The 26,864-nt window shown below is 48.8% G+C and overlaps 1 protein-coding gene and 1 long non-coding RNA gene across 3 annotated transcripts; one reads left to right on the top strand and one right to left on the bottom strand.

Moving 5' to 3' along the window:
* Positions 1-1,703: 1,703 nt before the first annotated feature.
* Positions 1,704-8,309, bottom strand: LOC106145208 (TMF-regulated nuclear protein 1). 2 transcript variants are annotated; one of them, XM_078025693.1, is made up of 3 exons: positions 6,793-8,309; positions 4,824-4,895; positions 1,704-2,432 (listed from the first exon to the last, which is right to left on the bottom strand). In XM_078025693.1, exon 1 carries the CDS (start codon positions 7,651-7,653, stop codon positions 6,961-6,963), a length of 693 nt encoding a protein of 230 aa, XP_077881819.1. In that variant the 5' UTR covers positions 7,654-8,309; the 3' UTR covers positions 1,704-2,432; positions 4,824-4,895; positions 6,793-6,960. The 2 variants fall into 2 exon arrangements, with proteins under 2 accessions (XP_077881819.1, XP_077881818.1); XM_078025692.1 differs by lacking the exon at positions 4,824-4,895 and having other exon boundaries at positions 6,793-8,308.
* A 3,953-nt stretch (positions 8,310-12,262) lies between these two features.
* LOC144367961 (uncharacterized) lies at positions 12,263-18,149 on the top strand. Its single transcript, XR_013427624.1, has 2 exons — positions 12,263-12,999; positions 17,852-18,149. It is a non-coding gene; the product is annotated as an uncharacterized LOC144367961 (long non-coding RNA).
* The last annotated feature ends 8,715 nt before the right edge of the window (positions 18,150-26,864 follow it).

Here is a 26,864-nt window from a genome sequence, read left to right as displayed (position 1 = left end):
TGCACGTCTGAAGGAGGGTGCATGTGCTTAAGGGTGTCTGGCTGCCCCTGGGCAGTGGGTGTGCTCGCTGGTGCCCAGGTGCCTGCTTGCACCAGCATGAGGAAGCCGGGGCGTGTGAGACAGGAGTCCTCAGAACAGCTGCTATCTGGCCTGCGCTTTACTCCAGGCCAGGCACCAGGCCAGGCACTCAACTCCGATCTTTCCAATCATTCTCATTCATCCTGCAACTCCACAAGAGAAGAGCAAGTGTTTCCACTTTACACATGAAAAAACAGGTCAAGGAGATCTGTCTGGGGCTGGGGATGTGGCTCAGGCGATAGCGCGCTCTCCTGGCATGTGTGCGGCCCGGGTTCGATCCTCAGCACCACATACCAACAAAGATGTGTCCACTGAGAACTAAACAATAAAACATTAAAAATTCTCTCTCCTCTCTCACTCTCTCTTTAAAAAAAAAAAAAAAAAAAAAGGAGATCTGTCTGACTCCTCTCCCTACACTGTGATTTCATGTGGTTGATCATGATGGTGTCTCCTGTACATATATGTGGCAGGGCATGCTTGACATTATTGTCACATTTGTCATTTTCCTATGATTGACTGGCATAGTAGTCTGCCAAGATGTACATTTTCTTGCCATGGCTTGTGGTGACTGTCCTGGACCCACGGTGGCAACAGCATGCCTGTGGGTGTGTTCGGGAGTGGTGCAGTTTCCGGGTTTGAGAAAAACACTGACTCAGTGGCTGACATTATTTCTCTGTGGACAATTCCTGCAGCGACCTGATATGTCAGGACAGGTGGGAATCAAGAACTAGGATCAGAGCCAGTGAGGAGCTGAGGGAGAAAGCTCCTGTCCTTTCTTCCATCTTCTCTGGAGCAATAACAACCCACCTAGGCTTTCCAGAGGGAAGAAACAGTGCTATGGCTGGCCCCTCCAGATCCACTCTCCATCATCCTCAGGCCTGTCCCTGGGGAGGCTGCCATCTACCTAGGGCATTAATGGCTCCCTTGTTCCCTGGCTTCCTGACACTTGACAAGAGAGGCCCTGAGGAGACAGGAAGGAGGAAAGGTTTATTCCCCCTGGTCCAGGTTATCATGGTTGGCCACAGTTGCCTCCCTTGCCCCTTCAGGCCCAGGAGACTAAAGTCTTTCCACCTTGGAGCCCCCAGACATGCACCATCCCTGGCTAATTTCTTTTCCTTCCCTGTTGGTTTGTTTCCCGTGCTGAGGATGGAACCCAGGGCCGCATCATGCTAGTTACATGGAGCTACAGTTAGTCAACTTGTTAGTTTCTCAATTAATAAGCCCAGCACCCACTGTTGGAAAAAGTACTTGCTAAAACTTCCCAGTTTGAGTGTGCCTATCTCCTCTGGGGACCCTGCTAGACAAGCAGTCACTAACAACCCCATAGGCTGTCATGATGCCATGTTATCAATAATGGGGACAACCTCCCACCTCGTCATACAATCTCACACACACATTCCTGTCCCTCAGTTTCCACATCAGATCTTTTAACTGAGGTGACTTCTTTGGGAGGGTGAACTGTGAACCAGGTCAAGGAAGGTATCGGTCTCTGCAAACCAGTTGACAGGCACAGACAGCCAAATTAAACAGAATCTGCTCATGGAACTGTCAACTGAAAGAGCGGTGACAGACACAAAGGGAAGGCAGCAAAGACACTTGCAAAGGGGACCTCAAAACCACACACCTTGGCCTCATATTATTGAAATTTATTCTTCCTGAATGCATATGTCAGAGGACTGATTCAATATCCATTTGCTTGCAGAATTTTACAAGTTCTGAGCTGTATGTGAATAAATGTGCACTTTCCCTCTTTAGCAGGATAGTTTATGAATAAATATATACTCTTCTTGTATTTAAAATGTTGCTTAGGAGTTTTATGTTGCCACTACCTCTTCCAGAGAAAGGGGTGTGTCCCCTGGGAGGCAGCAGCTGATTGTCTTGAGGGGCCCCAGGCACACCCTCATATGGGGAGAAGAGGACAGTGGGCAGGGAAACAGGCATTTCTCAGACCAGGGATTTCCCTCAAACATCAGATTCAGAAGCAACTGATATCTACCAGATGGGGACTCCAACTGTTCTGTGACTTAAGAATGATAACTCTACCTTTAAAGAGAGGTCCTTTTTGTTGTCACTTTGAAAATGTTTGCTACACTCTCAAATAATCTGAGGGCCCTGTGTTACCATCTTCAATCATACAGAGCAAAGCCAAATGTGGTGCATGTAGAGAAATTCATAGTGTGTGGGCAAGTTCCCCAGAACCCAGCCCTTTGCCATGGTGAAGTGGTGGCTCCAGACAGGAGGGCACTGAGGTCAGGTAGGGGCAATTCTCAAAGTCTTCCTGAAGGTGTCCAGGGAAGAAGCAGAATCTAGGAGTTCAGATCCATAGAGTAGAGGCTCTGAGGAGCTAGGAGGAGCTGGAAAGAATAATTCCAAGAGTTTTAATGATCTCTTTCCCACAGCCACCCAACCCCAGCCCAACACTTCAGCGACTACCTCTGGCACCAGCTTTCCACAAAGGCCCCTCTTAAGGAGGGGCTCAAGGAGAAAGCAGAGGTTCCCTTGGGCCTTTGTCCTTGGCTGGGATCCCCACTGGTCTGAGCAGCTAGAATGGAATGTTCCTGGGATGAAAAGCCTGCCTCTCCTCCACCTCTCCCCTTAAGGAGTTCTCCAGGGCCCAGTGGAAGGGAGGGACGTTCCAGGGATTCCTGATGTGGAGCTGCTCTGCTGTAGAGAAGCCAAGGCCCACCCTGCCCCACAGACTAAAGGCTGTTCTGGCAGCCTCTTCGGGTCTAGGCAGAGTGGTTCCATCATGCACAGACCTCCAATATGTGCTAGGCACTTAGTGGGACTTCTCATTTAACGCCCAGAAGTTAGCTCCATCCTGGGCACCTCCGGCCCAGTACAAAAACAAATAGAAGAAACTGACTTGGAAAAGAGAAGTCATTGCCCCAAATTCCTCAGCTGAAAAGTTTCAGGCCAGTACTGAATCTCAGGTCATTTTGTTCCACCTGGGCCCTTTTTGTACACCAGGGAGTGTGTTACTCTTGTCACCTGCCAGGTGAGAGCCCAGTGATACCCCTGGCAATGGAGCCATCATTAGCATGCCTAATGTTTAAGGGTTCACTTATAGGTTCTATGTCTTTGACTAAGTCATCTGCCCTCCCTGACCCTGGTTATCCTTATCTGTGGGAATGGGGATAACCTTTATTTTGCAGAGTGGTTGGGAGGAAAAAAAAAAAACAAATAATGGGTGTGAAGTGCTTAGCACAGTGCCTGTCATGGAGGAGGTGGTTAATTTACTATTCCAGACCCAAGGCTTCCCCTCCCTCATCACTCCTGGCCAGGGTGTGGTCAGGGAATAATGGGAGAAGAAATAGGTTGGGAATTTCCCAGCTTTCCTAAATACTTCCTCTCTGGCAAGCCATAAAACTGGGAGCCTCTCCTTCAGTTCTCCAACTCAGGGACACTTGAATTGTTCTCAAGGGATTTGGCTGTAGGGTCGGGCTCCTCCAGGTCACTGCTCACTGCAGGACTGGAGCAGTTTAGACACAACCTCTCAGTTCAGCCTAATCTCTAGGCCACCTCTGTTGCTAGGTGGTGCCAGGACAGGATGTTCTGACCAATTATCATTGTAACAAAATCTATGAATAGCGCCATGGGGACACACCCCTGTAATCCAGGGACTCGCAGATTGAGGCAGGAGGATTGCAAATTCGAGGACAGACTGGGAAATTAAGTGATATCCTGTCTCAAAAAAAAAAAAAAAAAAACAAGACCTGGGGCTGGGGCTCAGTGATAGAGGCCTTGCCTAGGATGTATGAGGCACTGGGTTCCATCCTCAGCATCACACAAATATGTAAATAGCGAAAGAATTCCGGGCTTCTACTCAGAGGGGTAACCTCTTTCCAGGAAGTCTTCCCTAAAGGACCTTCTTCCTGAAGAGCTGGGCCACCTCTGCGCCTCTCCCCGCCCCTACTTAGGAGGCACACAAGTTGAGTTTCCAGCTTGACCACCCAGGAAGCCATCACTGGAATTACACCCCCACCCCCGGGCCGATCCGACCGCCACCACCCGCTGGTTCCGCACACCCTTACAGCTCAGTCAAGGAAACCTCGGGACTACAGGAAAGGGGATGGTTGGTGGCGGCACCACTGGGGATCCAACCCGTTCCAGACCACGCCCCCAGTCTCGAGAAGTAGCCCCACACTGCCCTCTGGTGGCAGCACCCACATACTGCTGGGCTCTGCCAAGAGAGGGAAGAGGCTAATCCTGAGGATGGGGCAGCAAGGTTCCATACTAGACCCCTGAACTGTCTCCAAGGCCCACGCTCCAGCCTGAAGAAAGGCTCCTGTTTTCCCTCAGTTCTCAATCACGAAAGCCTCAGTGTCCTCAAAGTATAGGCTCCAAAAGATTCCTGTACTCAATCCAGTGGCCACTGAGAAAGTGTTCAGAAAGTCACAGGAGGAAGGGAAGGGTCTGTCTCCTGCCAAAGGGCTAGTTATTAGTGGAGGTCTAAAAAATTGCCTTCCAACAACACAAACTTCTAGACCCCAAGGGTCCTCTGGGATGGTGAAGCCAAGGAAGTTTGCCTGGAAGAGGGCTGGAAAACAAGCTCTCAGAAGCAGAGATCCTCTGATCTGATTCTGATCTCATTCTGAAAACCCTGGTCTGACATCAATATTTGTTGATTGAGGAAAAAATGGAGTCAGGCAGCTCTATGGCGGGGGGTGGGGTGGTGGCAGTCAGGCATGAGTGGGAAGGTGACTTTTATTAGTTGGCTGAGGAACAGTGGAAAAAACACTAACCAGGAGCTGGGGTTTAAGTCACTGAGCTCTTTATGCCCGGGCCTAGGTCCTTGGTGGCAAGCAGAGGGGCACCTGGAAGTGAAGGGAAGGGACAGAGATGTCTTGTGACATTAGGACCAATCTCCACATACCCACCCCTTTCTCCAGTGAGTATCATCTCTAATTCTCTACGAATCCACCTATCTCCCCCTCAAATCAGGATAAAGCTGATTACCAACAAATCCCAGAGAAATGCAAAACTGATGGCACAGAACACTTCTGTGCTCCTCTGGACCAACTGCTCCTGCGACCCAGAAACCAAACAGTCCTGGCTGCAGCCCAGCACTGCTGCCTGAGCTCCCTCACTGTGTCACCTCCAGAAAGTCCTGGTCTTTGGACCCGAAATGACCAGAGTGGCTTTGGAAGGTCCTCTTTCTCTGGAGAGACTAGAAGATGCCAAGGTTCCTCACTGTTTCCCTGGTCCCCAAACTTTCTCAAGAGCTCTAAGATAGAGCTTTCCTCCAGCTAAACAGGGGTTCAGGAAGGCCTAGTTGTTAGCTGGGAAACTAGCCAAAAAGTTTGTTACCTAGGAAAAGGAAGAGCCGATTGGGGGGGGGGGCGGCAGATGAGGGTCCCTGTCTATCACTGCAATGGAGCTAACCTTTCACCATTCACAGTCAGATTCCTGAGACTGACAGATTCATCACTTTCCTTCCCTCCAGTCTCAAGCCCTGATACAAAGAAGGACAGCTACAGTCCGAGAGGAGGACACTGATTCAAAGATGGGGCAGAGTTGTTTTTGGTCACACTGTAGATGGGCCCAGAGGTCAGCTCTCTCTAGCCCTAGTATAGAATATTATGAGGATACACAGAGGTCTGGGTTCCTTGTTCTGTCCCTTCCTGGCAAGTGACCTTGAGCAAATCCGTCTCCATTCTGTAAAATGAGGACTTTAAATTAGCTCCTGGCTCCATGCAGAAGCAGTGTGTGGCTGTAGGTATGATTTAAAAGAGTAAAATATCTTTTCATGACTTACAGTGGAAGAAGACAGTCCTTTGCCCTTAATTTCCGCATAGCCCTTCTGGGAGGTAGTGATACCCACCTGACAGACTAACAAGTGAAGGTGCAATTATCTATGAGCAGGGAAGCAAGGGCCAAGCCATCACAGATGAGTGGGGGCAGAGGAATGAAGGATCTGAAGGGCATCTGCACAGGAAGAAGCAGATCATATTTCTAGTCTGGCCCTTTAAAGCTCCACCTTTCTCGAAGATGATGCCATACCTGCCCCCTTGGGGCTGTTAAAGGGTGTCACACCTGGCTCCATCACTGGCAGAGCCATCTTAAGAGATGAGTTGGGAAAAGGGCCGCTAGGTGAGTAAGTGCCAAATATCCCATCCTAATTATCTCAGACTTAACGAAATTGCATGAAACATGAGAAAAGCTCTGTTTCTAAGAAGCAGAGGGTCTAAGTTTAAGTATGATGGGGACAAATCCTCAAACTCTCTGGGATTCTATCTCCCCCAATAGTAAAGGGGCTCAGAAGAGATCTCAGTCATACAGTCCTGTGCCAGCCCCCACCCCATCCTAGGACCTCATTATTCTGTCCTGATATTGTTGAGGCTTGAGGCTGCTGTTTTCTCCAAGTGCCAGAAAACAGCAGCCTCAAGGGCAAGACTTCTTACAGCCCCAAGGGATCCAGAAAAGGCAAGGAAAGTAGAGGTGAGGGTGGGGTGTTGCGCCAGTGCAGCGGCAGCAGCTGGCAAAAGTTTGCCACCAAATAAATTCCTCCTGGGAGTTGAGCACCCTCCATTTGTCCAACTCTATAACAGGAATTTCGTGCTGCCCCTTACCCCCTGGTAGTCTGCAAGAGGCGGCCACGGACAGTGGACAGCCTTATTAAGGGCTCAGCAGACGCCAGAAGCCCCAGGGACAGGAGATCCTGGGCCCTGCAGCCCCACCGCCCCTTGAAACCACTAGCCACTAACACCGCACCTCAGCCTCCTTTACTGGGCTCCTGGCCCCCAGTCTGTCTCGTCCTGTCGTGGGTCAGTCTGTTCATCAGCATAGGTGACACCATCCATCCTGCCGGCATCCTCAATCCGTTGGTTGGCACCTCGGTGATGGCCTGTCCTGGGTGGCCAGGGGTCCGGGCGCCTGAGCTCAGCGTTGGGGGGAAGCGGGGCCGCGGGGCGGGCTGCGGCGGAAGGGCGAGTCGGGCTCGGGGCCGTGGCCGCGCCGCAGCCGCCCGGCGCCCCAGGGTACGCAGCTCCCCAGGCCGAGAGCAGAGGCCAACAGCGCCGGAGGGCGGCCGCGGCGGCCACGACGCGAGCCCTTCTTGAGGCGCGACCCGTGCGCCGCCAGATAGAGCTCGGCCTGCGCCACGCCGCCGCTCAGGCGGCTCAGGCTCTCTGCGCGGTGTGCCAGGCGCAGCTCGGCGGCCAGAAAGACTCGGTGTAGCTGCAGCACGCGGCTCTCCAGCTCCGACACCAGCCGCCGGCGGCCCTCCACCTCCAACAGCCGCCGCCGCGCTTCGGCCAGCTCCAGCGCGCGGCCCCCAGCCCCCGCCGCAGCTCCCGAGCCACCGCCGGCGCCCCCTGCCGCCCCGGTGACCCCAGCGCCCCCACTAGCGCCCTGGCGCCAGCGCTGCAGCTCCTGACCCTCGGCCTGCGCAGCTGACGCCTGGGCCGCCTCCGGCAGCGGCCGGGACTGAGCTGGGGTCGGGGTCAAGGTCGGAGTTGGGGGCGGGGGCTGAAGGGGCGACAGGGGCTCCCGGGGCGGCGGCGGGGGGGACCCCGGTTCTGCCGTCCCTTCCTGAGCCCCAGGGCCGCAAGCGCTGATGCGGCAGCCCGGCATCCCCCGCCCCCCGGCGGCCTGCGGGTGTGGGTCCGCGGAAAGGATGGACGCTAGGCACCGGAGGAGAGAGAGGCGGCCGCAGTGCCCACGCCCGCGCCGCACCCGCCGCCGGAGCGTCTTATAGAACAGGGGCGGAGCGATGGGCAGCCCAGCCAATCAGAGACGGGTATAGCCTGAACCCGTCCCCACCAGCTCTGAGCTTTCAGGACCTTCCCCAAACCCTTTAGCTTCCCAGTTCTTACTCCAGCCCTCCGCTGTTAGGGCATCAGGTCCCCATTCACTTCTCCACAAATTTGGGGTGAAAAGCGGGCCGTATCTTCCTCCACCTCGTCCCTCAGTCAAAAACTGTGGAGGTTGGTCCTTAGAAGTCAAAGAATCCAGTGTCCACTTCGGGGAGGGGCCCCCCGCGTGACAGAGCACGGACTAGTACTCAGGAAGCTTGACTTTCACCTTCCCATACGTCCGCTGCCCTTTGGCCAAATCAGCTCTGCCTGATTTGGGCTGCAGTCTCGTTAGGACTCCCTCCCATCTCATTGGGGTAACGGAGGGGCGACTTGGCGTCCCTTCAGCCCAGGGAATGGACATCTGGCTGGGTTGGTCCCATGCCAGGCCAGCCATTTGCTTGCAAAACAAACACTAAATCCTGCAGCTAAGCACGCAAATCTTGGTGCCTGCCTCCTCCCATGACTCCTGGGCTCCAAGGTGTGCAAAATTATTTCCCTGCCCCTCTCCCCGACCCTCTGTATGCTCCTCTTAGCAAGTGTCCCCACACCTTTACACGAAGGGAAGACTTAGACGGTGCCTTGGGGCCTTGCCCGGGGTCACATTGCCGGCTAGTGGCTGAATCTGGACAGAAATGCAAGAGCTTTAGCTATTTATGCCCTCTGAGGACTCAGACACCTTGGTCCCCTGCCTGTCGCAGAGGGACCCTCCATATTTGGAATTCAGTCACTCTGGAAAAATGAAAGCAGTGAGTCCTGCCCACTCTCCTGGCAGCAGAAATGGCCCTGCTGTTCCACTTACAAATACTGGCCAATTCACCATGGCCCTACCTCAGGTTCCGTCAGATGGCAGGTGTCTGTGGTGGGAGGAGGCAAGGTCTGGAGGGCCAGAAGCCCGCTCTGAAACCAGATGGGGAGGACCTAAGAAGAGTGTGGCGAGCGAGAAGAGGAGGCTGCTGACGGAGCGTCACTGACTTGAGGAGGAGGAGGAGGAGACTCATCTGTCCCTGTGTTCTCCAAGTGCTTACAGGTGCCTTCCGATGAGTGATGGGACTCGTGGGCGAGACAACTCAGCTCCAGAGAAGCAACTCGGCAGAGCCTCCGAGGGGAGGGAGGAGCCTCCGGGGGAGCTGCACCCACTGAAGAGGGGAAGAGGACTTCGAGGGATCCAATGAGAGGGAGGTGCTCAGTGACTGAGAGTAGGAGAGGCTCCTGCTGGGGGGTGGGGGGTGGGGATGACCCAGTCACCCGGAGAATGCTCACCGAGGGCAAGAAGAACCTTTGAGGGCAGGCGAGGGACCTGCAGAGGAAGCTGAAATTTAGTGGGTGCAAAGGTGCGAAGGAGACTCGCAGTGGGGGAAGGGAGGCTTAGCGCATGAAGATCCTGGGAGGCATAGGGGTTCCCAGGTTGCTCCCAGCAAGGATGAATGCCCTCGAGGTGACATCCCTTTGAAGAGTTTCCTTTGTGTCATCAACCTGAGTCTTTCTCAGCGTAGAACCTCCCCCCCATACACACACACACATCTCCATCAGGGTGGAGATTGACAGGTGTTTTGTCAGAATCAGGCAGGTCACTGCTCCTAACTCCTAAGGATGAATGAAGGGGAGTAAGACCACTTACCTCCACTTCTACTGTTGATTAGATCCAGAGAACCAGTTAGATCTGGTTCAAACCCCTCACATACTGTCCCTCCAGGTAAACTTGGACACTAATTTCTCTGAGTGGGAGGAGATTGTCAATAAATATTTACTGGAGGCTGAGGTAAAGCTCAGTGGTCAAGTGTGCGTTCAGCATGCACAAGGTCCTGGGTTCAATCCCCAGCACCACATAAATAAATAAATGAATGGATGAACTGGATGAATGTTCTCTAGATCAGCATCCTTTTCTTCCTAATAAAAACCCAGAGCCCCCCAAAGTTGCCTCTCATCTCCCTGTTATTGCCCCCAAATAATTCCTGTTCCTATCCTTTTGGCATTTCTCACCATGTATGTATTTGTTTAGTTTTATGGGGTTTTCCTCTCTTTTTTGGTACCAGGGCTTGAACCTGGGGCACTTAACCACTGAGCCACATCCCCAGCCCTTATTATTTTTGAGGAAGGATCTCACTAAGTTGCTGAGGCTGGCTTTGCACTTGAGATTCTCCTACCTAAGCCTCCCAAGCTGCTGGGATTACAGGCATGTGCCACCACACCTGGCTTATTGTTTAGTTTTTAATAGTCTTCCCCTAGACTAGTTTTGTTTATCATTAGAATACTCTGGCTCTCAATAGAGGGCATTCAATATTTTTTAAAAATATATTTATTTTTTAGTTATAGGTGGATACACAATATCTTTATTTCCTTTTTTTTTTTTTAAATGTGGTTCTGAGGATCAAACCCAGTGCCTCACTATGCTAGGCGTGCACTCTACCACTGAACCATAACCCCAGCCCTCAATAATTTTTCCCCCCAGTACTAGGGTTGAAATCCTGGGTCTTATGCAGGATCAGAAAGAGCACTAATACTGAGATACACTCCCAACCCAATAAAAAATGTGATTGAATTAGGAAATAATGGGCTGGGGATGTGGCTCAAGCGGTAGCGCGCTTGCCTGGCCTGCGTGCGGCCCGGGTTCGATCCTCAGCACCACATACCAACAAAGATGTTGTGTCCGCCAAGAACTAAAAAATAAATATTAAAAAAATTCTCTCTCTCTCTCTCTCTCCTCTCTCACTCTCTCTTTAAAAAAAATAATTAGGAAATAATGCAAGGATGGAACTTGATGAGAATGGAGAGGTCTCTTTCTCCATCCATTCATTTATTCATTCCTTAACTCATTCAACAACTTGTTCATTACCTCCTCTGCTGGGCTACCTGCTGAGTGGCACAGCACTGATCAGAAAAGCCCTATCTTCTGTGAGTCCAGCGGGCACACAGACAGGTGACTGTAGCTGGGTGAGATTTCTACTGGATGGGGGAGGCTGAGGGAACAGCACTAAGGCCAGCTGGGTGGGGAGAGAACACAGAGGGTTTCCTCTAAGAAGTGGCATTTCGACTGAGACCTGAAGGATGAGTCAAAGAGAGTGATGCAGAGATGGTGGGGGGAACAGGGAGGGAGATTCAGGATGCAAACAACACGTGCAAAGGACCAGGGGTGAGAGAGGTTTGGCATCTGACAGTTTTCTTGTCACCTGCCTTAACTGACCTGAGCTCTACATCCCCAGGTATGAACAGTAGACACCTCCACATCCTTCCTCCTCTTGTCTTTTTCCATCTTCTCTTCAGAGTCCACAGTCAACCACCTACCTGTCAGTGCAGTCATCCTATAAAACACAACACTTAGAATGAGGGAATGCATTTCTAAACTATGATGAATAGTATGTTTTTTCTGATCTTTATAAAAAGTATACATTCTTTACATGGAAAATATTATAAACAAATAAATAAACAACCAAGAGAGGAAAAGGACCTGAAAGAAGACACTTGTGTTTGAATCACACCAAGGACTTTTGTCCTTTCCCAGCTGTGCAACCCCAAGAAAAGAACTTTTTTCCTGAACTTCACAGTCCTCATCTAAGAAATGGAACTGCTATTGCCTCTGGCATAGACAAAGACAGATGAAAGACTTTACCCAAGATCTCCCAAATCAGTCGTGTCTACTGACTCAAAACCTGTGCTCTGAGTCTGAGGCTCTGGAATAGAAGAGGCAGCCCAGGCCAGACTCCCGAGGCCTGTCCAATAGGTACCCAGTCCCTCCCTGAGGACAGACAGGAGCAAGAGAGGTTTGCAGAGGGAATGAGCAGTGTCAGATGGCTCCAGTCAGATCCCCTCCATTGCTGAGAGTTGGGTGGGGTGAGGGTCAAGGCCTGAGGAATCTACTTTCAGGCCAGCCTAGAAGATTCGCGGCTTCAGCTGAGATTCAACCCCTCCCTTTCAGTATCTTCCTGGCAACCTGGCCTGGCATCCTCTATGATGTGATCTCAGTTTAATAATTTAGTAGATGCTGACAAAGATAGCATGGGTCTGAAAATAACCCAGCCAGGCCCCAGCTTGCATCTCCCCTTCCCCCAGCAAATGACCCTGCCCTCTCCCTAAAGTCTCTAGTTACCCTGCACGCCTGTCAGTTCCCTTCCCTGCCAGTGGACACCTGAGTGGACACCTCCACATCCTTCCTCCTCTTGTCTTTTCCCATCTTCCCTTCATTTCCTCTTTTTCGCCATTCTTCCACTTTTAAATCAATTAGGGCTTAAAGAAGCCAGTAGACTTGGTTTAATTCCCTCTTTGGACCTAAGCAAGTCTCTTTCCCTCTCCCAGCCTCTGTTCCTGCATAAGAGGCCTCTAGATTCCTAAATGTTGTGTGTGGGTTGCTGAGGGGCGGGGGTGGGGGTGGGGGTTTCCGTGGACAGGAGACTGGATGTCTCCCCAGGAAGACAACTACAGTGGCAATGTCATCTCAGCCAAGAGCACTCCAAGCCAGTCCGCTGCTCCATGCAGAAAGCTCGGGCTTTCTTTGTTTTTAATCTCTCCTGTGATGAAAATTTTGCCCTAGTTTTTATTCTGGGAATAAAAGGCTGTGACTTGTGTTCACAATGGAGATAGCAGGTGCCATGTGCTTTTGAGGCTTCATCTCATTTATGACAAGTAGAAATTATTCTCTTTACCCCTTGAAGTCTTGATCAAATTACCCTACTTTTAGGGTCTCCAGTTTCTTGTGTTTGTTTGCTTTAAGAAAAACAACTTTATTAGGAAGACAAAAATTATTGTATTCTAATTTGAACAAGTAGGTTATATAAGAAAGGATCTGATAGCCTGCAAGACTTGGACCCCATTTTTTTTCTTTTGGTACTGGGAATTAAACTGGGGGCGTACTAGCACTGAGCTACACACCCAGCCTTTTCTATTTTTTATTTTGAAACAGAGTCTTGCTAAGTTGCCCAGGCTGGCCTCGAATTTCTGATCCTCCTGCCTCCAGGGTCGTTGGGATTACAGACATGAACCCACACTCCTGACTTAGATCCCATTTATATGCACCTTGGTTTTTTCCTCAGACCTCTGACTTCAGCCTGGAGTTGAGCGAAGACATGGCTTACTTTCCTTCAAATCATCCCTGGGCTGCAGACGGGATGATGGATCTTTGAATCAATAAGTAGGTTACTGGCAATAGTGCCCCTTAATGCTGGAGAATTTTCAGTGGTATATAGGAATAAGCTGCTTCTGAATCAGAAAATCGCTAATTAGCAGAGTATCCAAAACAGTAAAATCTATTCTAGCTACTATTGTTACTGGAAAGAATAAGAAAAGCTAAGCAAATGCTGGCCATAGGCATTTACAGAACCTAGTATGGAACTAGCTCCCAGTTATCCAAGTAGGTTCAATGATACTGGCTCAGAGGCTAGCCCTGGGGGTAAGACGGGAAAGATGTTTGCTCCTCATTGTTACTTGTATGTTTATGTTGTTGTTGTTGTTTGGTTTGTTTCCAATGCTGGGGAAATACCTACCACTGAGTCTCACCAAGAATTCAGTTTTCACATCTTGAAAATAGCCAGGTGGGGGCTGGGGATATAGCTCAGTTGGTAGACTGCTTGCCTTGCATGCATAAGGCCCTGGGTTCAATCCCCAGCAAAAGAAACAGAAGAAAAGGAAACAGCTAGATGTTTAAAGGGCTAGTAGGACTACAGGGCTGAGATGGTGTGTTTTCATGCATTCATTCAACAATCCAATTAAGCACCTGCTATAATACCAGCCACTATGAAAGATGCTAGGGGCATAGTAATAAATACGAAAAGTATAATATCTGTTCCCACATCTCAGAAATCAAAATAATTAAATCCCAAGAGATGGGCCATGAAAGAATAACAAAGTCTCTGGTAACATTTACTTAGTGCCAGGTACCAATACTGTGAGGTACTATTTATAGCCTATTTTACAGATGAGCAAACTGAAGGATAGAGTGGTGAGTGATCAAGGTCACATGGTCAAGAAGTGGTGGGACTATGCCTAGAATTCAATGTCCAGGGAATCTGTCTCCTGATTGCTTCCCTAGAAATCACCAACAAGAAAGAAACTAGTGACAGGATAGAAAAGGGGTTCAGGAAGGGCTTCTCCTTAAAGGTGACTTTTAAGCTAAGACCTGAAAAATAAACAGGAATCAGAAATGTGAAACTGGGGGGCTGGGGATGTGGCTCAAGCGGTAGCGCGCTTGCCTGGCGTGCGTGCGGCCTGGGTTCGATCCTCAGCACCACATACAAACAAAGATGTTGTGTCCGCCGAGAACTAAAAAATAAATATTAAAAAATTTCTCTCTCTCTCTTTAAAAAAAAAAAAGAAAAGAAATGTGAAACTGGGGAGAGAGAGTTCCTGACGGAAAAAATAGCAGTGCAAAGGCCCTGAGACAGAAATGTCAGTGTGTTTGGTGACTGGTGAGCCTGCAGAAAAATGGAGAGGGCTGAACTCAGAGATATAACTAGGTCTGAAGGCTGGGGAGAGGATTTCAGATTTTACTCTCTATGCAGGGAGAGTCTTTGAAGGGTTTATGTTGGGGATCAACATGATCTGATTTGTTTCTAAAAGATCATGCTGTTTTATGTGTAGAGAATGCAAAGAAGGGAGTGAAAGGGAGTAGGAGGGAAATGATGGGGCCCACTTAGGAGATTATTGCCATAATCCATCTGATAGAGGACAATCCCAGGAGTATTGGCTAGGAGTGGGCGGGGATGGATTTGAGTTTTATTTGGATGAACGAGAAGACTTGTGGATGGATTAGTGTCAGGGTGAGGGAATGTCCTCTGGGTTTGTGGATGAAGCAGCAGGATGGATTTTGATGCCCTTGACTGAGAAAAGGAGGAACAGATTTGATGGAGAAATCAAGGTCAAGACTTTTTCCCCTATGTGATAATTACTTTACTCCAAAAATAAGAACAAAAGGGTTTGCAGTAATAGCCTATTATATGTTTTTTTTTTCTTTGGCGGGGGGGGGTGCTGAGGATGGAACCCAGGGCCTCCTTCGTGCTAAGCACACAGTATACCATTGAACTACATCCACAGTCCCATCTTCCTTTAAAAAAAAAAACACTAAGAAATACCTAGTAGTGGGTAAAGATTCAGCTTTAAAGTTAGAAATAATGCCAGGAGCAGTGGCACATGCCTGTAATCTCAGAGACTTGGGAGGCTGAGGCAGGAGGATAGCAAATTTGAGGCCATTCTCAGAAATTTACTGAGGCTCTAAGCAACTTAGAAAGACCCTATCTCAAAATAAAAAATAAAAAGGGTCGGAAATGTGGTTCAGTGCTTAGGCACCTCTGGGTATCAATCCCTGGTCCCAAAAAAACAACAACAACAAAAAAATTGAATATAGACTTATAAAATTGTGCTCACTATGGATCAGTCTAATATGGAAAGGCAAAACTCAACAACAACAAAAAACGATATGAAGAGGAAAATTGTGTGTGTGTGTGTGTGTGTGTGTGTGTGTGTATTTCTGGTAAAGATATACACAGAGGGGATAGATAAACATTTGGAAAAAACTTTGTTTTGTACCTCCAAGTTGGATAGCCATGATAAACAGGAAGGTGTTTAGAGTTTCTGGAAGTCAGCAGTAGAGTCTGGGCTGGAGATTTAATTCAGGGAGTCATCAAAGTCCAGATGGCATTTTTTTTTTTTTTTTTTTGCTGCTCAGGATTGAACCCAGGGGTGCTTTACCACTAAGCTACATCCCCAGTCCTTTATTTTTTAAATCTTTTATTCTAATTCATTATATAGGAGAGCAGAATGCATTATAATTCATATTACACATACAAAGTATATTCACACCATTCGTGTCTTTATACATGTATTCAGGGTAATGGTATCTATCTCATTCCACCATCTTTTCTGCCCTCATGCCCTCTCCCTTCCCCTCCCACCCCATTGCCCTATCTAGAGTTCCTCTAATCCTCCCATGCTCCCCCTCCAAACTCCACTACGAATCAGCCTCCTTATATAAGAGAAAACATTCAGCATTTGGTTTTTTGGGATTGGCTAGCTTCATTTAGCATTATCTTCTCCAACTCCATCCATTTACCTGCAAATGCCGTGATTTTATTCTCTTTTATTGCTGAGTGATATTCCATTGTGTATATATACCACATTTTCTTGATCCATTTCTCTACTGAAGGGCACCTAGGTTGGTCCCACAGTTTAGCTATTGTGAATTGTGCTACTATAAACATATTTGTGGCTGTGTCCCTGTAGTATGCTGTTTTTAAGTTCTTTGGGTGTAGACTGAGGACAGGGATAGCTGGGTCAATTGGTGGTTCCATTCCCAGCTTTCCAAGGAATCTCTGCATTGCTTTCCATATTAGCTGCACCAATTTGCAGTCCCACCAGCAGTGTATGAGTGTGCCTATATTTTTAATTTTGAGACAGGGTCTTGCTAAATTGCTGAGGCTTGTCTCAAATTTGCGATTCTCCTGCTTGAGCCTCCAAAGTCACCGGGATTATAAGTAAGCATGCCCCACAACACCCAGCTCTAGATGGTACTTAAACCATAACAGGATGAATGACCTTGGGAGAAAATGTACTGATGGCCAGGAACAAGCAAAAAATCCTGAGCAGGAGGAGGTAATAAAGGAGGAACACAGAAAAGTGACTAAGAACCCCTTTGTGTGACCACAGGAATGACCCAGCAGAGAGGGGACTACAGATGCCTGGTATAAATAACTTCATGTAGAAGATTGTTTTGCTTTTTTTTTTTGTTGCTGTTGTTGTTGTCTTGGGGTTTTTTTGTTTTGTTTTGTATTTGAGACAGGCTTTTGCTAAATTGTCCAAGCTGGGCTAGAACTCAAGATCCTCCTGCCTCAGGCTCCAGAGTAGCTGGGAGTAACTGGGACTACAGGCATATGTCACCATGCCTGGCATGGGAGAGTCTTAGAGTGCCTGGCTCTCTAACAAATTCATTCCTGCCATGGCCTTTATTAAGCACTTACTGTGTGGCAAATACTCTTCCAAGTTCTGGGAGTATGGGAGTGATCAAGAAAGACTAAGCTCCTCTCAATCCAGAAGAAGAGAGAGAGGCCATAGCAAATCCAAACAAGAATCTTGCATGCTATGAAGGAAGAAAACAGTGTACTACACACTGTGATACACACCGATAATCCCAGACACTTGCGGGGCTGAGGCAGAGGATCTCAAGTTCAAGGACAGCCTCAGCAATTTAGCAAGGCCCTAAGCTACTTAGTGAGATGCTTTCTCAAAATAAAAAATAAAAAGGGCTGGAGATGTGGCTCAGTGGTTAAGCGCTCCTGGGTTCAATTCCTGGTACTAAAAAGGAAAGAGAGAACAGTGAAGTGTGGGGACCAACCAAGGACACCTACACTAGACAGGGAGGTCATCAATGGTGGCGTAGGTATCTGGGGTTCTTGTGTTCCCATCATCCATTTGTCTCATTTTGTGGGGGTGAGTACCAAGGATTGAACTCAGAGGCACTCGACCACTGAGCCACATCCCCAGTCCTGTTTTGTATTTTATTTAGAGACAGGGTCTCACTTTGAACTTGAAATTCTCCTGTCTCAGCTTCCCAAGCTGCTGGGATTACAGAGGTGCGCCACCACACACAGTTCCCAATTTATCTCACTTTTGATAAGAGTATCTTTATATTTTGGGGGGAACCACTGCTCCTCTATATGCATATTTTGTGGGGCTGACCCCACCCCATCTCCAGGACCAGGCTTGGCACCCTGGCCCCGCCAATGACACTACACTAATATATTTACTGGAACTAATGAGAAAGGGAACTCTTCTTCACTTAGGCATTATTGGTTGAACAGCTTTTAAACTCAGGCTGCAGGTTCTGTCTTCTAGCTACAATGGAAGTGAGTACCCGAGGATGAGCCTACCTGACAGGAAAGCCCAGAAACAAAGAGAAACCTGATGAGTGGTCAGATCACTAGAGCACCTAATGCCAGCTACCCTTGGATTTTTCAGTTAGGTTAACCAATAAAATGTCACTTATAATTGAACAGATCCCAATTGATGGAGAAGACCAGAAGCATGTCAAGGAACCAGGCTGGAAGCACTGGGAGGAGCCATCTAGGTGGAAGGAAGAGGAAGTGCAAAGTCTGCAGAAGAGGGTTTGAAGCACTTAGGGAACACATGGACCCGTGTTGGTGGAATGAGATGGGACAGAGCCACAGGAAAAGAGTCCCATTTCCACAAATCAGCAGAAGAGGGAGGGGAAATCCCATATATAGCACTTTAAAAAATAATAGCTCTATTAGAAAATTATCTTTTAAAAATTTTAAAAAAATCTTTATTTTATTATTATTTGTTTATCTTTATGTGGTGCTGAGGATCGAACCCAGTACCTCGTGCATGCTAGGCAAGCACCCTGCCATTGAGCTATGCCCCAGCCCCAGAAAATTACCTTTTGCAAGGTATTGATGAACCAACTAAAAAGTAAAAGGAATAGGAACTCCAAGTATAGCACCACAGAAAACAAGCAAAACGCTCTGGATATTTAATGGGATATTTCATTAAACAAGAATGCTGGGCATCCCAGAGACTCAGGAGGCTGAGGCAAGAGAGGTTTGAGGTCAGCCTCAGGAACTTAGTGAGACCCTGTCTCAAAATAAAATAACGCCGGAGCCGGGCACAGTGGCGCACACTTGTAATCCCAGTGGCACAGGAGGCTGAGACAGGAGGATCCCGAGTTCAAAGCCGGCCTCAGCAAAAGTGAGGCACTAAGAACTCAGTGAGACCCTGTCTCTAAATGAAATACAAAATAGGGCTGGGGATGTGGCTCAGTAGTCGAGTGCCCCTGAGTTCAATACCCGGTACCCACACTCCAAAAAAAAAAAAAAAAAAACGCCAAGTGTGTGGCACAAGCCTGAAATCCCCACACTCAGGGAGAATCACCAGTTCAAAGCCAACCTCAGCAACTTAGCAAGGCCTTAAGTAACTCAGTGAGACCCTATCTCTAATTAAAATACAAAAAAGGGCTGGGGATGTGGCTCAGTGATTAAGCATCCCTGGATTCACTCCCCAGTATCAAAAAAATAAAAGGGGTTGGGGATGTAGCTCAGGGGCAAAGTGCCCCTGGGTTTAATCTCCAGTACCAAACAAACAAGTGATGGATACCTGGATATTCATTTTAAAAATATTTCTGCAATTTAAATGATGCATATACACTTATATACATGTTTATATATTATTTTATTTATATGTATAAATAAATGTACACATGTACACATACAGTCTTCTACACATATATTTCAAAATAAAAATTCTAAAATGGGGCCAGGGCACTTGCCTAGCATATGCAAGGCCTTGAATTCAATCCCCAACACTGCAAAAAAAAAAAACTAAGATAAACTGTTGTAAGGACAGTAGGGCTGTTTAGACCAGGACCCACTGCAGATACACAGTGATGCACAAATAATTAAACCCTGAGTCATTTACTGATATCTGGTTCTGGATCAAGTCACCGGCCCCTGCTCTCTTGGCTGAGGCTCCAGCTCTGGTTGGCTGCTGTCCCCTCACCTCCACTGGGACAGCTGGTGGAGATTCTGGGATCCTCCCTAGGGTCTCTGACTGAAGTCTCCAGGCCTAGTGGGACTGCTGATTTGCTCCCAGTTGCTTGGTTATAGGATGCTAAGGGACATGGGCTCTACCAAGGGACGGATCCTCAGATCCAGGAGCCAGAGGGACACAAATGGTATGGCCCTGGGAGAGAAACCGCCTGGAGCTCCTAGGGACCACAACGGAAGGGTCCTTTTCCAACCTCTTAGATGGGGTTGACAGTTCAGGCTCCCCAGTTCTGAGGAATGGATGGACACAGCCCCTGTGTTCAAGGGGCCAGGTAATGGTCAGAAGTCTGAATCCTACATGGGTGACTCCCAGGTCACCAAAGATTTCATGATCCAAGCACGGCTGACAGTGAGTGGAATAGTCTTTAACCTGATGGGGTCAGATAACTGGAGTGTCCTGGTGACCAGACGGAGGGCTGTGTTCGTGTCTGGTTCTGTAACATCTCTGAGCCGTGGCCCAACTACGTGGGTTATGGACTGAGAGAGCCCAACGATAATGGAGACTGGATTTCCCACCAGTCAGATGGCCGGAAGGCTCTGGGTGGGTCATAAAATATAAATAGCCCATTTCTTGCCTATTTAAATGTGCGTACCAGTAACCACCTTCCCCTGCTTCTTTTTCCTCTGTTTTGTCTCTTTCTGAATCTCTGGTCTCTGTCTCCACCTCCCTCTGCATGTCTTCCTAGGATCCAGCCTGTCCCTCTCCCAGGGAACCTCCTGTGTCTCAACATGTGACTAAACCAGTCAGGGTCACTCCAGGAGAACTGGGCTGGCACGAAATAACTACACACAGACAGAGAAATACTTTTTTCTTTGGGTTTTGTGACAGCTCCTCTGATCCAGCTCCCACAAGGAGGCAAGGCAGGCAAGAAAGAGAGGGAGCATGCCCCCAAACTGGGTTTTATTGGGGGAGGCTGTCCCATGGAGCATTCTATCCCCCAAAAGGCAAAGGGGTAGGATTACAAAGAAACAAGGAGGCAGCCCACTCCAGTGGTAATGCCCACTCCCACTCCTGGAGAGGCACCTTTTTATCAGAGCTGAGGTAAAGTCCACTTGCACTACAGGGTGCCATGCCAGCCCAGTACCTCTTTACTCAGGACTTGAAGGAGTGTGCATAGCTCCTGTCCAGGGCTCCCGGACACTCCTCCGCAGGCCCTCTCTGCTTCAGTCCTCTGTGGGGTGCTCTGATTCCAAAGACAATAAGATGCCGCTTCCTCTCCTTCTCTTCTTCCATCCCCCCCTCCCATATCTGAGGTCAGAATACAGCAGAGGCCCCTCACCCACCCACCGCCACCCCTGACCAGTGGAGGGAAGGGAACCGCAGGGCTGGGGTGGGTTGGATGTGGGGCTGCCTTTCCTTCCGCAGGAGGCCAGAGTATTATTGAGCTGTGCTGGCGGCTCCACTTGGCAGCACTTGGGGACCCTGGGGACCAGCCTAGGAGAGTGGAACAAGCTCAAGGTTACTCAGACAGAGGCTGAGCTGGACCAGGCTCTAAGCTTCCAACTTCCCTACTGACCTGAGCCCCCATAGCTATATCTGGGAACTAACCCCCCTTTGGAAGGGAAGCTTACCCAGACCTGGCCAGAGATACTCCATGTTCTCTCTGGTCCTGTCCTATGACCTCTGACCTTCACTGGCTTCCCCTCTCTGTTGTGATTTGGAGAGGCCACATGTCAAGGGCTTGGTTCCCAGTTGGCACTATTGGGAAGTGGTGGCAACTTCAAGAGGCGAGGCCTGGTGGGAAGTCTTCAGGTCACTGAGGGCACACCCTTAAAGGGGTTAAGGAGACCCCAGTTCCCCCACCCCTGGCTTCCTGGCCCCGAGGCAAGTGGTTTTGCTCCATGATCTCGCACAGGATGTGCCACCTGACACAGGCCCCAAATAACAAGCCCATTGAGGTGGACTAGACCTCTAAGTGAGCTTAAGGTCATCTGAGGTATTTGTTAGAGCGGTGGAAACCTAACTCCCTCCATCCTTCTTTCCTCTAGACTGGGGGTCCCTGCGATCAGACCTGTTCCCCACTGTTAGGCAGACTATCCCTGAGGGCTGGGTTACACAGGGACAGGAGGCCAAAACTGGGTTTCCATCCCTAGACTGGGGGGCTCCTTCAGGACAAGCTTGGTTCTGCCTACCTCAGTCCGGGGCTTCCTTAGGGAAGGTGACACAAGTCAGGACAGAGAGGGAGGCAGCCTGGCAGCAGCTCTGCACACTCCCAGCCCACTCAGGAGTGAGCCCTCTGCTTCCCCACCTTCTCCAGGATTTCAGCAAGAATCTCCCAGGGAGCAGGGAGCAGTGGTACATGCCTATGATCCAGTGACTCAAGAGGCTGAGGCAGGAGGATCGCAGGTTCAAAGTCAGTCTCAGCAAGTTAGCGAGCTAGTGAGACCCTGCCTCAGAATGATTTCTTTAATAAATAATTTAAAAAAATTTTTTTAAGTTGTAAGTGGACAAAATACCTTTATTTTATCTATTTTTTTGTGGTGCTGAGGATTGATCCCAGTGCCTCACCCATGCTACCCAAGCACTTTACCACTGAGCCACAATCCCAGCCCTAAGTAAAAAAAAAAAAAAAAAAATTAAAAAGGGTTAAGGATGGGCTGGGGTTGTGGCTCAGCAGTAGAGCACTTACCTAGCATGTGTGAGGCACTGAGTTCGATTCTCAGCACCACACATAAATAAATAAAAATCCAACTAAAAAAATATGTTAAAAAAAGTGTGTTGGGGGGGACTAGGGATATGACTCATGGTTAAGCACCCTTGGGTTCAATCCCTGGTATCAAGAAAGAATCTGATAGGATGGAAGAAATTCCAGGAGGTAAGGAGTCCTATCTGGTTTGTTACCTCTTCCCTAAGAGCCTCAGTCTGCTCCCCCATAAAATGGGAAGAATGCTCCCTGTGGGTGGCCTTCACAGAGACCCCTTCACAGCCAGGGTTAGGGGCACTGGCCTCTTCCTGCTCCAGCTCCACTATCTTGACTCCCCCATTGGGTGGTGCTCTTGGAATCCTTCCCTCGGCACCCCAAAGGCCTGGGCAACCTTCTACTGCAGCACTAAGCTGTTGCCTCTCACTGTGTTGGCATTTCTAGGTGTGGCCTGGCTTCCCAATGACGCAGTGGAGTCTTATTCCTCTCCATTAACTACCCAGGCAAGTCACAGAGCAGGGTGCAGTGGGACTTCTCAGGTTCTCTGTCCCCACTCCCACCTCACCGTGCATAACAGGGCCTGTATTTCTGCTGCTACTGGCTTTTCCAAGCCCATTATCTTCCTGGGGGTCCAAATCGGGAGGTTCGGGAAGAATGTGCCCCTCCAGCAAACTCTGCCCATGTCTTTCTTTTCCCCTAATATAGGTATTTTTAACTATCAATGGACCTTTATTGGATTTATTTATATGCGATGCTGAGTATGAACCCAGGACCTCACACATGCTAGGCAAGTGCTCTACCACTGAGCTACAGCCCCAGGCCTCTGCCTGTATCTTTTGCTCTTGCATTTCATCCATCTCCGAGATCACAGCCCCCATGGATGTGTTGAACCTTACAATGGTGGCCTCCAGTGAGAGAGGCCTCTAGTTTTCTGTGCCTTTGTGTGGTCCCCTGCCATGGTGGCTCCCATCCTGGCTGTTGCTTTGGCCAACAGGATATTCAGAAATCATGAAGCAAGCAGAGGCTCAGTAACCATTTGCATGCAGGGGTTTGTCTTCTTGGGAGATACCTGAGGAGCTACAAAGAAGGTCACCCAGACTTCTGAATGGTGAGAGGCTGAGGAGGAGGAGCAGCCCTCTTGAACCAGCCAGGCCCAGCCAAGCTCCCAGTTGAAACAGTCACATGAGGGATCCCAGATGAACCAGCAGCACTACCCACCAACCCCAGGGGAAGCACAGAATTGTTAGAAATAATATATTGTGGTTGGGGCTGGGGTTGTGCCTCGGTGTTAGAGCGCTTGCCTAGCAAGTGTAAAGCGCTGGGTTCAATCCTCAGCACCACATATAAACAAGCAAATAAAATAAAGGTATTGTGTCCATCTACAACTAAAAAATATAATAATAATAATAATAATAATAATAATAAATCATGGTTGTTTTAAGTCACTAAGTTTTGGGGTAGTTTATTTCTTAGCAACAGGAACTGAGACAAGAGACATCTGAGTTCTCACTTCAGACCCTGGCCTTCCACGTCCAGTCCTGTGGGATCTGCTTCCAGAATATGTGGTGCATATGACCACTTCCCACCCTGCCCTGGGCATCTCTTACTTGGATGACAGCAACAGTTTCCTCATTGGACTCCCTGATCCCAGCCTCACCCCCTTTCAGTCACCACACAGTGTTCAGAGTGCAGCTTTTGAAGTTTTGATTAGATTAAGCCACTGCCCTACTCAAAACCCTTATTGCTAAGATTACAAGCCCAATTCCAGGACCTCTGGAGCCCCGTGGGATGCGCTGCCTACCTGTCTCTCCATCCCCTTCTCCAGTCTCGCTCAAGTCTCCTGGCCTTGCTCACCATACTCCAGCAGCACTGGTTCCCTTTCTGTTTCCTAAACATGCCAAGCTTATCCCTACCTCAGGGCCTTTGCACTAGCTGTTTCACTCTGCCTGGAAGACTCTTCCTCTCAGTTTTTCCATATGAGTCTTTTAGTTCTCAGCTTAAGTGTCCCCTCCTCAAAAAGGCTATTTGCAGAAAAGGGAACAAAAGTTCAGAGAAGTGAGATTATTTCCCAAATTTGCACAATTAGGAAGATGTTGGGCCAAAAATCCATCCTAGGTTAATTCTGCCCTCACTCCAGGGCTGTTTCTGCCACATCAGTGGTTTGTGAGGTGGAGGTGGTGGCAGTGAGAGCCCATGACGCCCATGACCTTCCACAAACACTCCCAGCTGTAGCCTTTGAGCCCTTCTCTGAACTGGATGATGGGGGCTCAGGGAAGGATCAGACCAGTCCTGCCCTCTGGGAGCTCCCGTCTAGAGGCTGAAAGCAGCAGAAGAGATCAAGGTCATTCAGAGGATCAGACAGACTTCTGAATTAGCTCAGGGGAACAGCCTTCTAGCTGGGAGCAATCCAGAAAAGATATCAGGGGAAAGAATGTGAAATTGGCTGGGGTGGGCAGAAAGCAAAGGGGGTGTTCACTTTCCTATAGCTCCCGCGAGTGACCAGAACACTCAGGCTGGGGGTGCAGCTCGCCAGTAGCCATGCCTCTGTGTGTGGGAGAGGGAGCAGGGTAATGGGGTCGGGGGGAAGAGCATGAGCAAGAGAAGGGCCAAGGTCCACCTTCACTGGGTCCCATTCCTTATTCACCATGTGACTGCAACTAAGTTTGTTCCTTGGCCACACTTGTTTCTCAGTAATTGAGGCGGTGGGAGGAATGTTCTTTTAGCACAAAGACTGTGGGAAATAGTTTTACTAGGGTTTGGAACAAAATTCAGGACCAAAGAAGCAGCCCTGCTTGGACCTGTTACAAGATGTTTCCTCAACCTGTGGCTCCCTCCAGGCCCATGGTCCTAGGTGCAAACTAAAACCAGGGAGCCTCCAGTGTCTCCCAGTTTCAGGTGGAGCCAGGTCTTCCCACCCAAAGTGCAGCCAAGAATCCCAGAGGCTCCCACAGCCCTCAGGATGACAGACTTCTCACTGTCCCTCTGTCCACTGCACCCGCCCAGCCCAGAGCCCAGCTCAGCTGCCCTCACCTCCCAGGGTAACTGCCAGACTCCCCTGGTTCTCTCTTTCTTTCTTTCTTTCTTTTTTTTTTTTTAAAGAGAGAGAGAAAGAATTTTTAATATTTATTTTTTAGTTCTCGGTGGACACAACATCTTTGTTGGTATGTGGTGCTGAGGATCGAACCTGAGCCGCACACATGCCAGGCGAGCGCGCTACCGCTGGAGCCACATCCCCAGCCCTTCCCCTGGTTCTCTTTAGTTTTCAGGAGGCGCCACCCTGTGGCCCGGAGAAGCAATAGGGAAAGGCAACTCTGAATGGCCATTGGCCCATTGTATGACCTGTAAGGCCAACCTGGCCAATCAGAGAACCCCAGACAGCCTCAATTCACACCTTCCCATTGGCTTCATCTTAGACCATTCTGTTCAGGTCCACCCCACTGGGCTCCTCTTTCAGCTGGTTCCATTGCATTTATTCCATTCAGAACTCCAGGAGATTCTATCTAGGGAAGGAGGGCAACAGCAGGCAAAACTGGAATTTGTTAGAGTAGAGAATTCTAGAGGAAGAATCTTCATTCTTCTGGGCTTGGGCTAACCCCACTCCAGGACCAAATTCCTGGGGTACCCAGAGACACCACTATAGAGCGCTCAGATTCTGAATCCAAATAAACTTAGGCTTCTCCTGGCCTGTCACTTACTTTGGGTGGGTCTTGGACAAGGGGCTTAAATCTCTGAACCTCTGCTCCCTTTGCTATAAAATGGGTATTTGGGATTCATTCATTGGGTTTTTGTGAGGATTAAATAGAATAAGGCTTATACCTAACAGGCAGTGATGGTCAGTAATATAGTAATTTGTTCTCTTGCTTATTCTCAGAGGCAGTGGGCTTGCCTTTGAGAGTCCTGGTCCCAGATTGGCTGAGGTTGGGAAGACAGAGGATTTAATATAAAAAAGATATAAAAAGTAAATATCTGTCTGGGTACAGTGGCACATGCCTGTAATCCCAGCAGCTCAGGAGGGAGGCTGAGGCAGGAGGATCGAGAGTTCAAAGCCAGGCTCAGCAAAGGCAAGGTGCTATGCAACTCAGTAAGACCTTGTCTCTAAATAAAATGCAAAACAGGGCTGGGGATGTGGCTCAGTGGTTGAATGCCCCTGAACTCAATTTCAGGTACCCAAAACAAAACAAGAAAAAAAAAACATCTATTTAGTAATTACCTTGTGAACCTGTTACAGAGTTCTTCCCTTACCAGCAACCCCCGCAAGTAAACGCCTGAAACCTTGAATAGTACTGAACCCTATGTGAACGATACATACATTCCTATGATAAAGTTTAATGTACAAATTAGACACAGTAAGAGATTAGCAATAACTAATAATAAAATAGGAAATTATAATAATATCCTATCATAAAAATGACATACTATGGTCTCTCTCAATACATCTTGTTATACTGTAAGTCCTAGCAATCTCAGCATGCCATCTTTTTTCTCTCCTGAAGGGAAGAACTTTCATCTTTTCACTTAATAGGAGGCTTTATCGCTTCTGTCTGGCATATCCAAATTTCCAGCATTGCTACTCTTGCCCTTTGAGGTCATTATCAAGTAAAGAAGGGTGACTTGGACAGAAACGCTGTGATACTGCCACCATTGAGTGATAACTGAGATGATTCCCAGGTGACTCATGGACAGCTCCTGCACAGAGAGAGCCTGAATCTGCTGTACTGCATTCAGGTTGATTCGCATCCGCCCAGGCCAGGGCAGAACAGCACAAAACTTGATTATGCTACTCAAAATCGCACTCAACTTAAAATTTA

The sequence above is a fragment of the Ictidomys tridecemlineatus genome, chromosome 11 (genome assembly GCF_052094955.1).
Source record: "Ictidomys tridecemlineatus isolate mIctTri1 chromosome 11, mIctTri1.hap1, whole genome shotgun sequence".
NCBI lineage: Eukaryota > Metazoa > Chordata > Mammalia > Rodentia > Sciuridae > Ictidomys > Ictidomys tridecemlineatus.
This window is presented reverse-complemented; position numbering and strand designations above follow the sequence as displayed.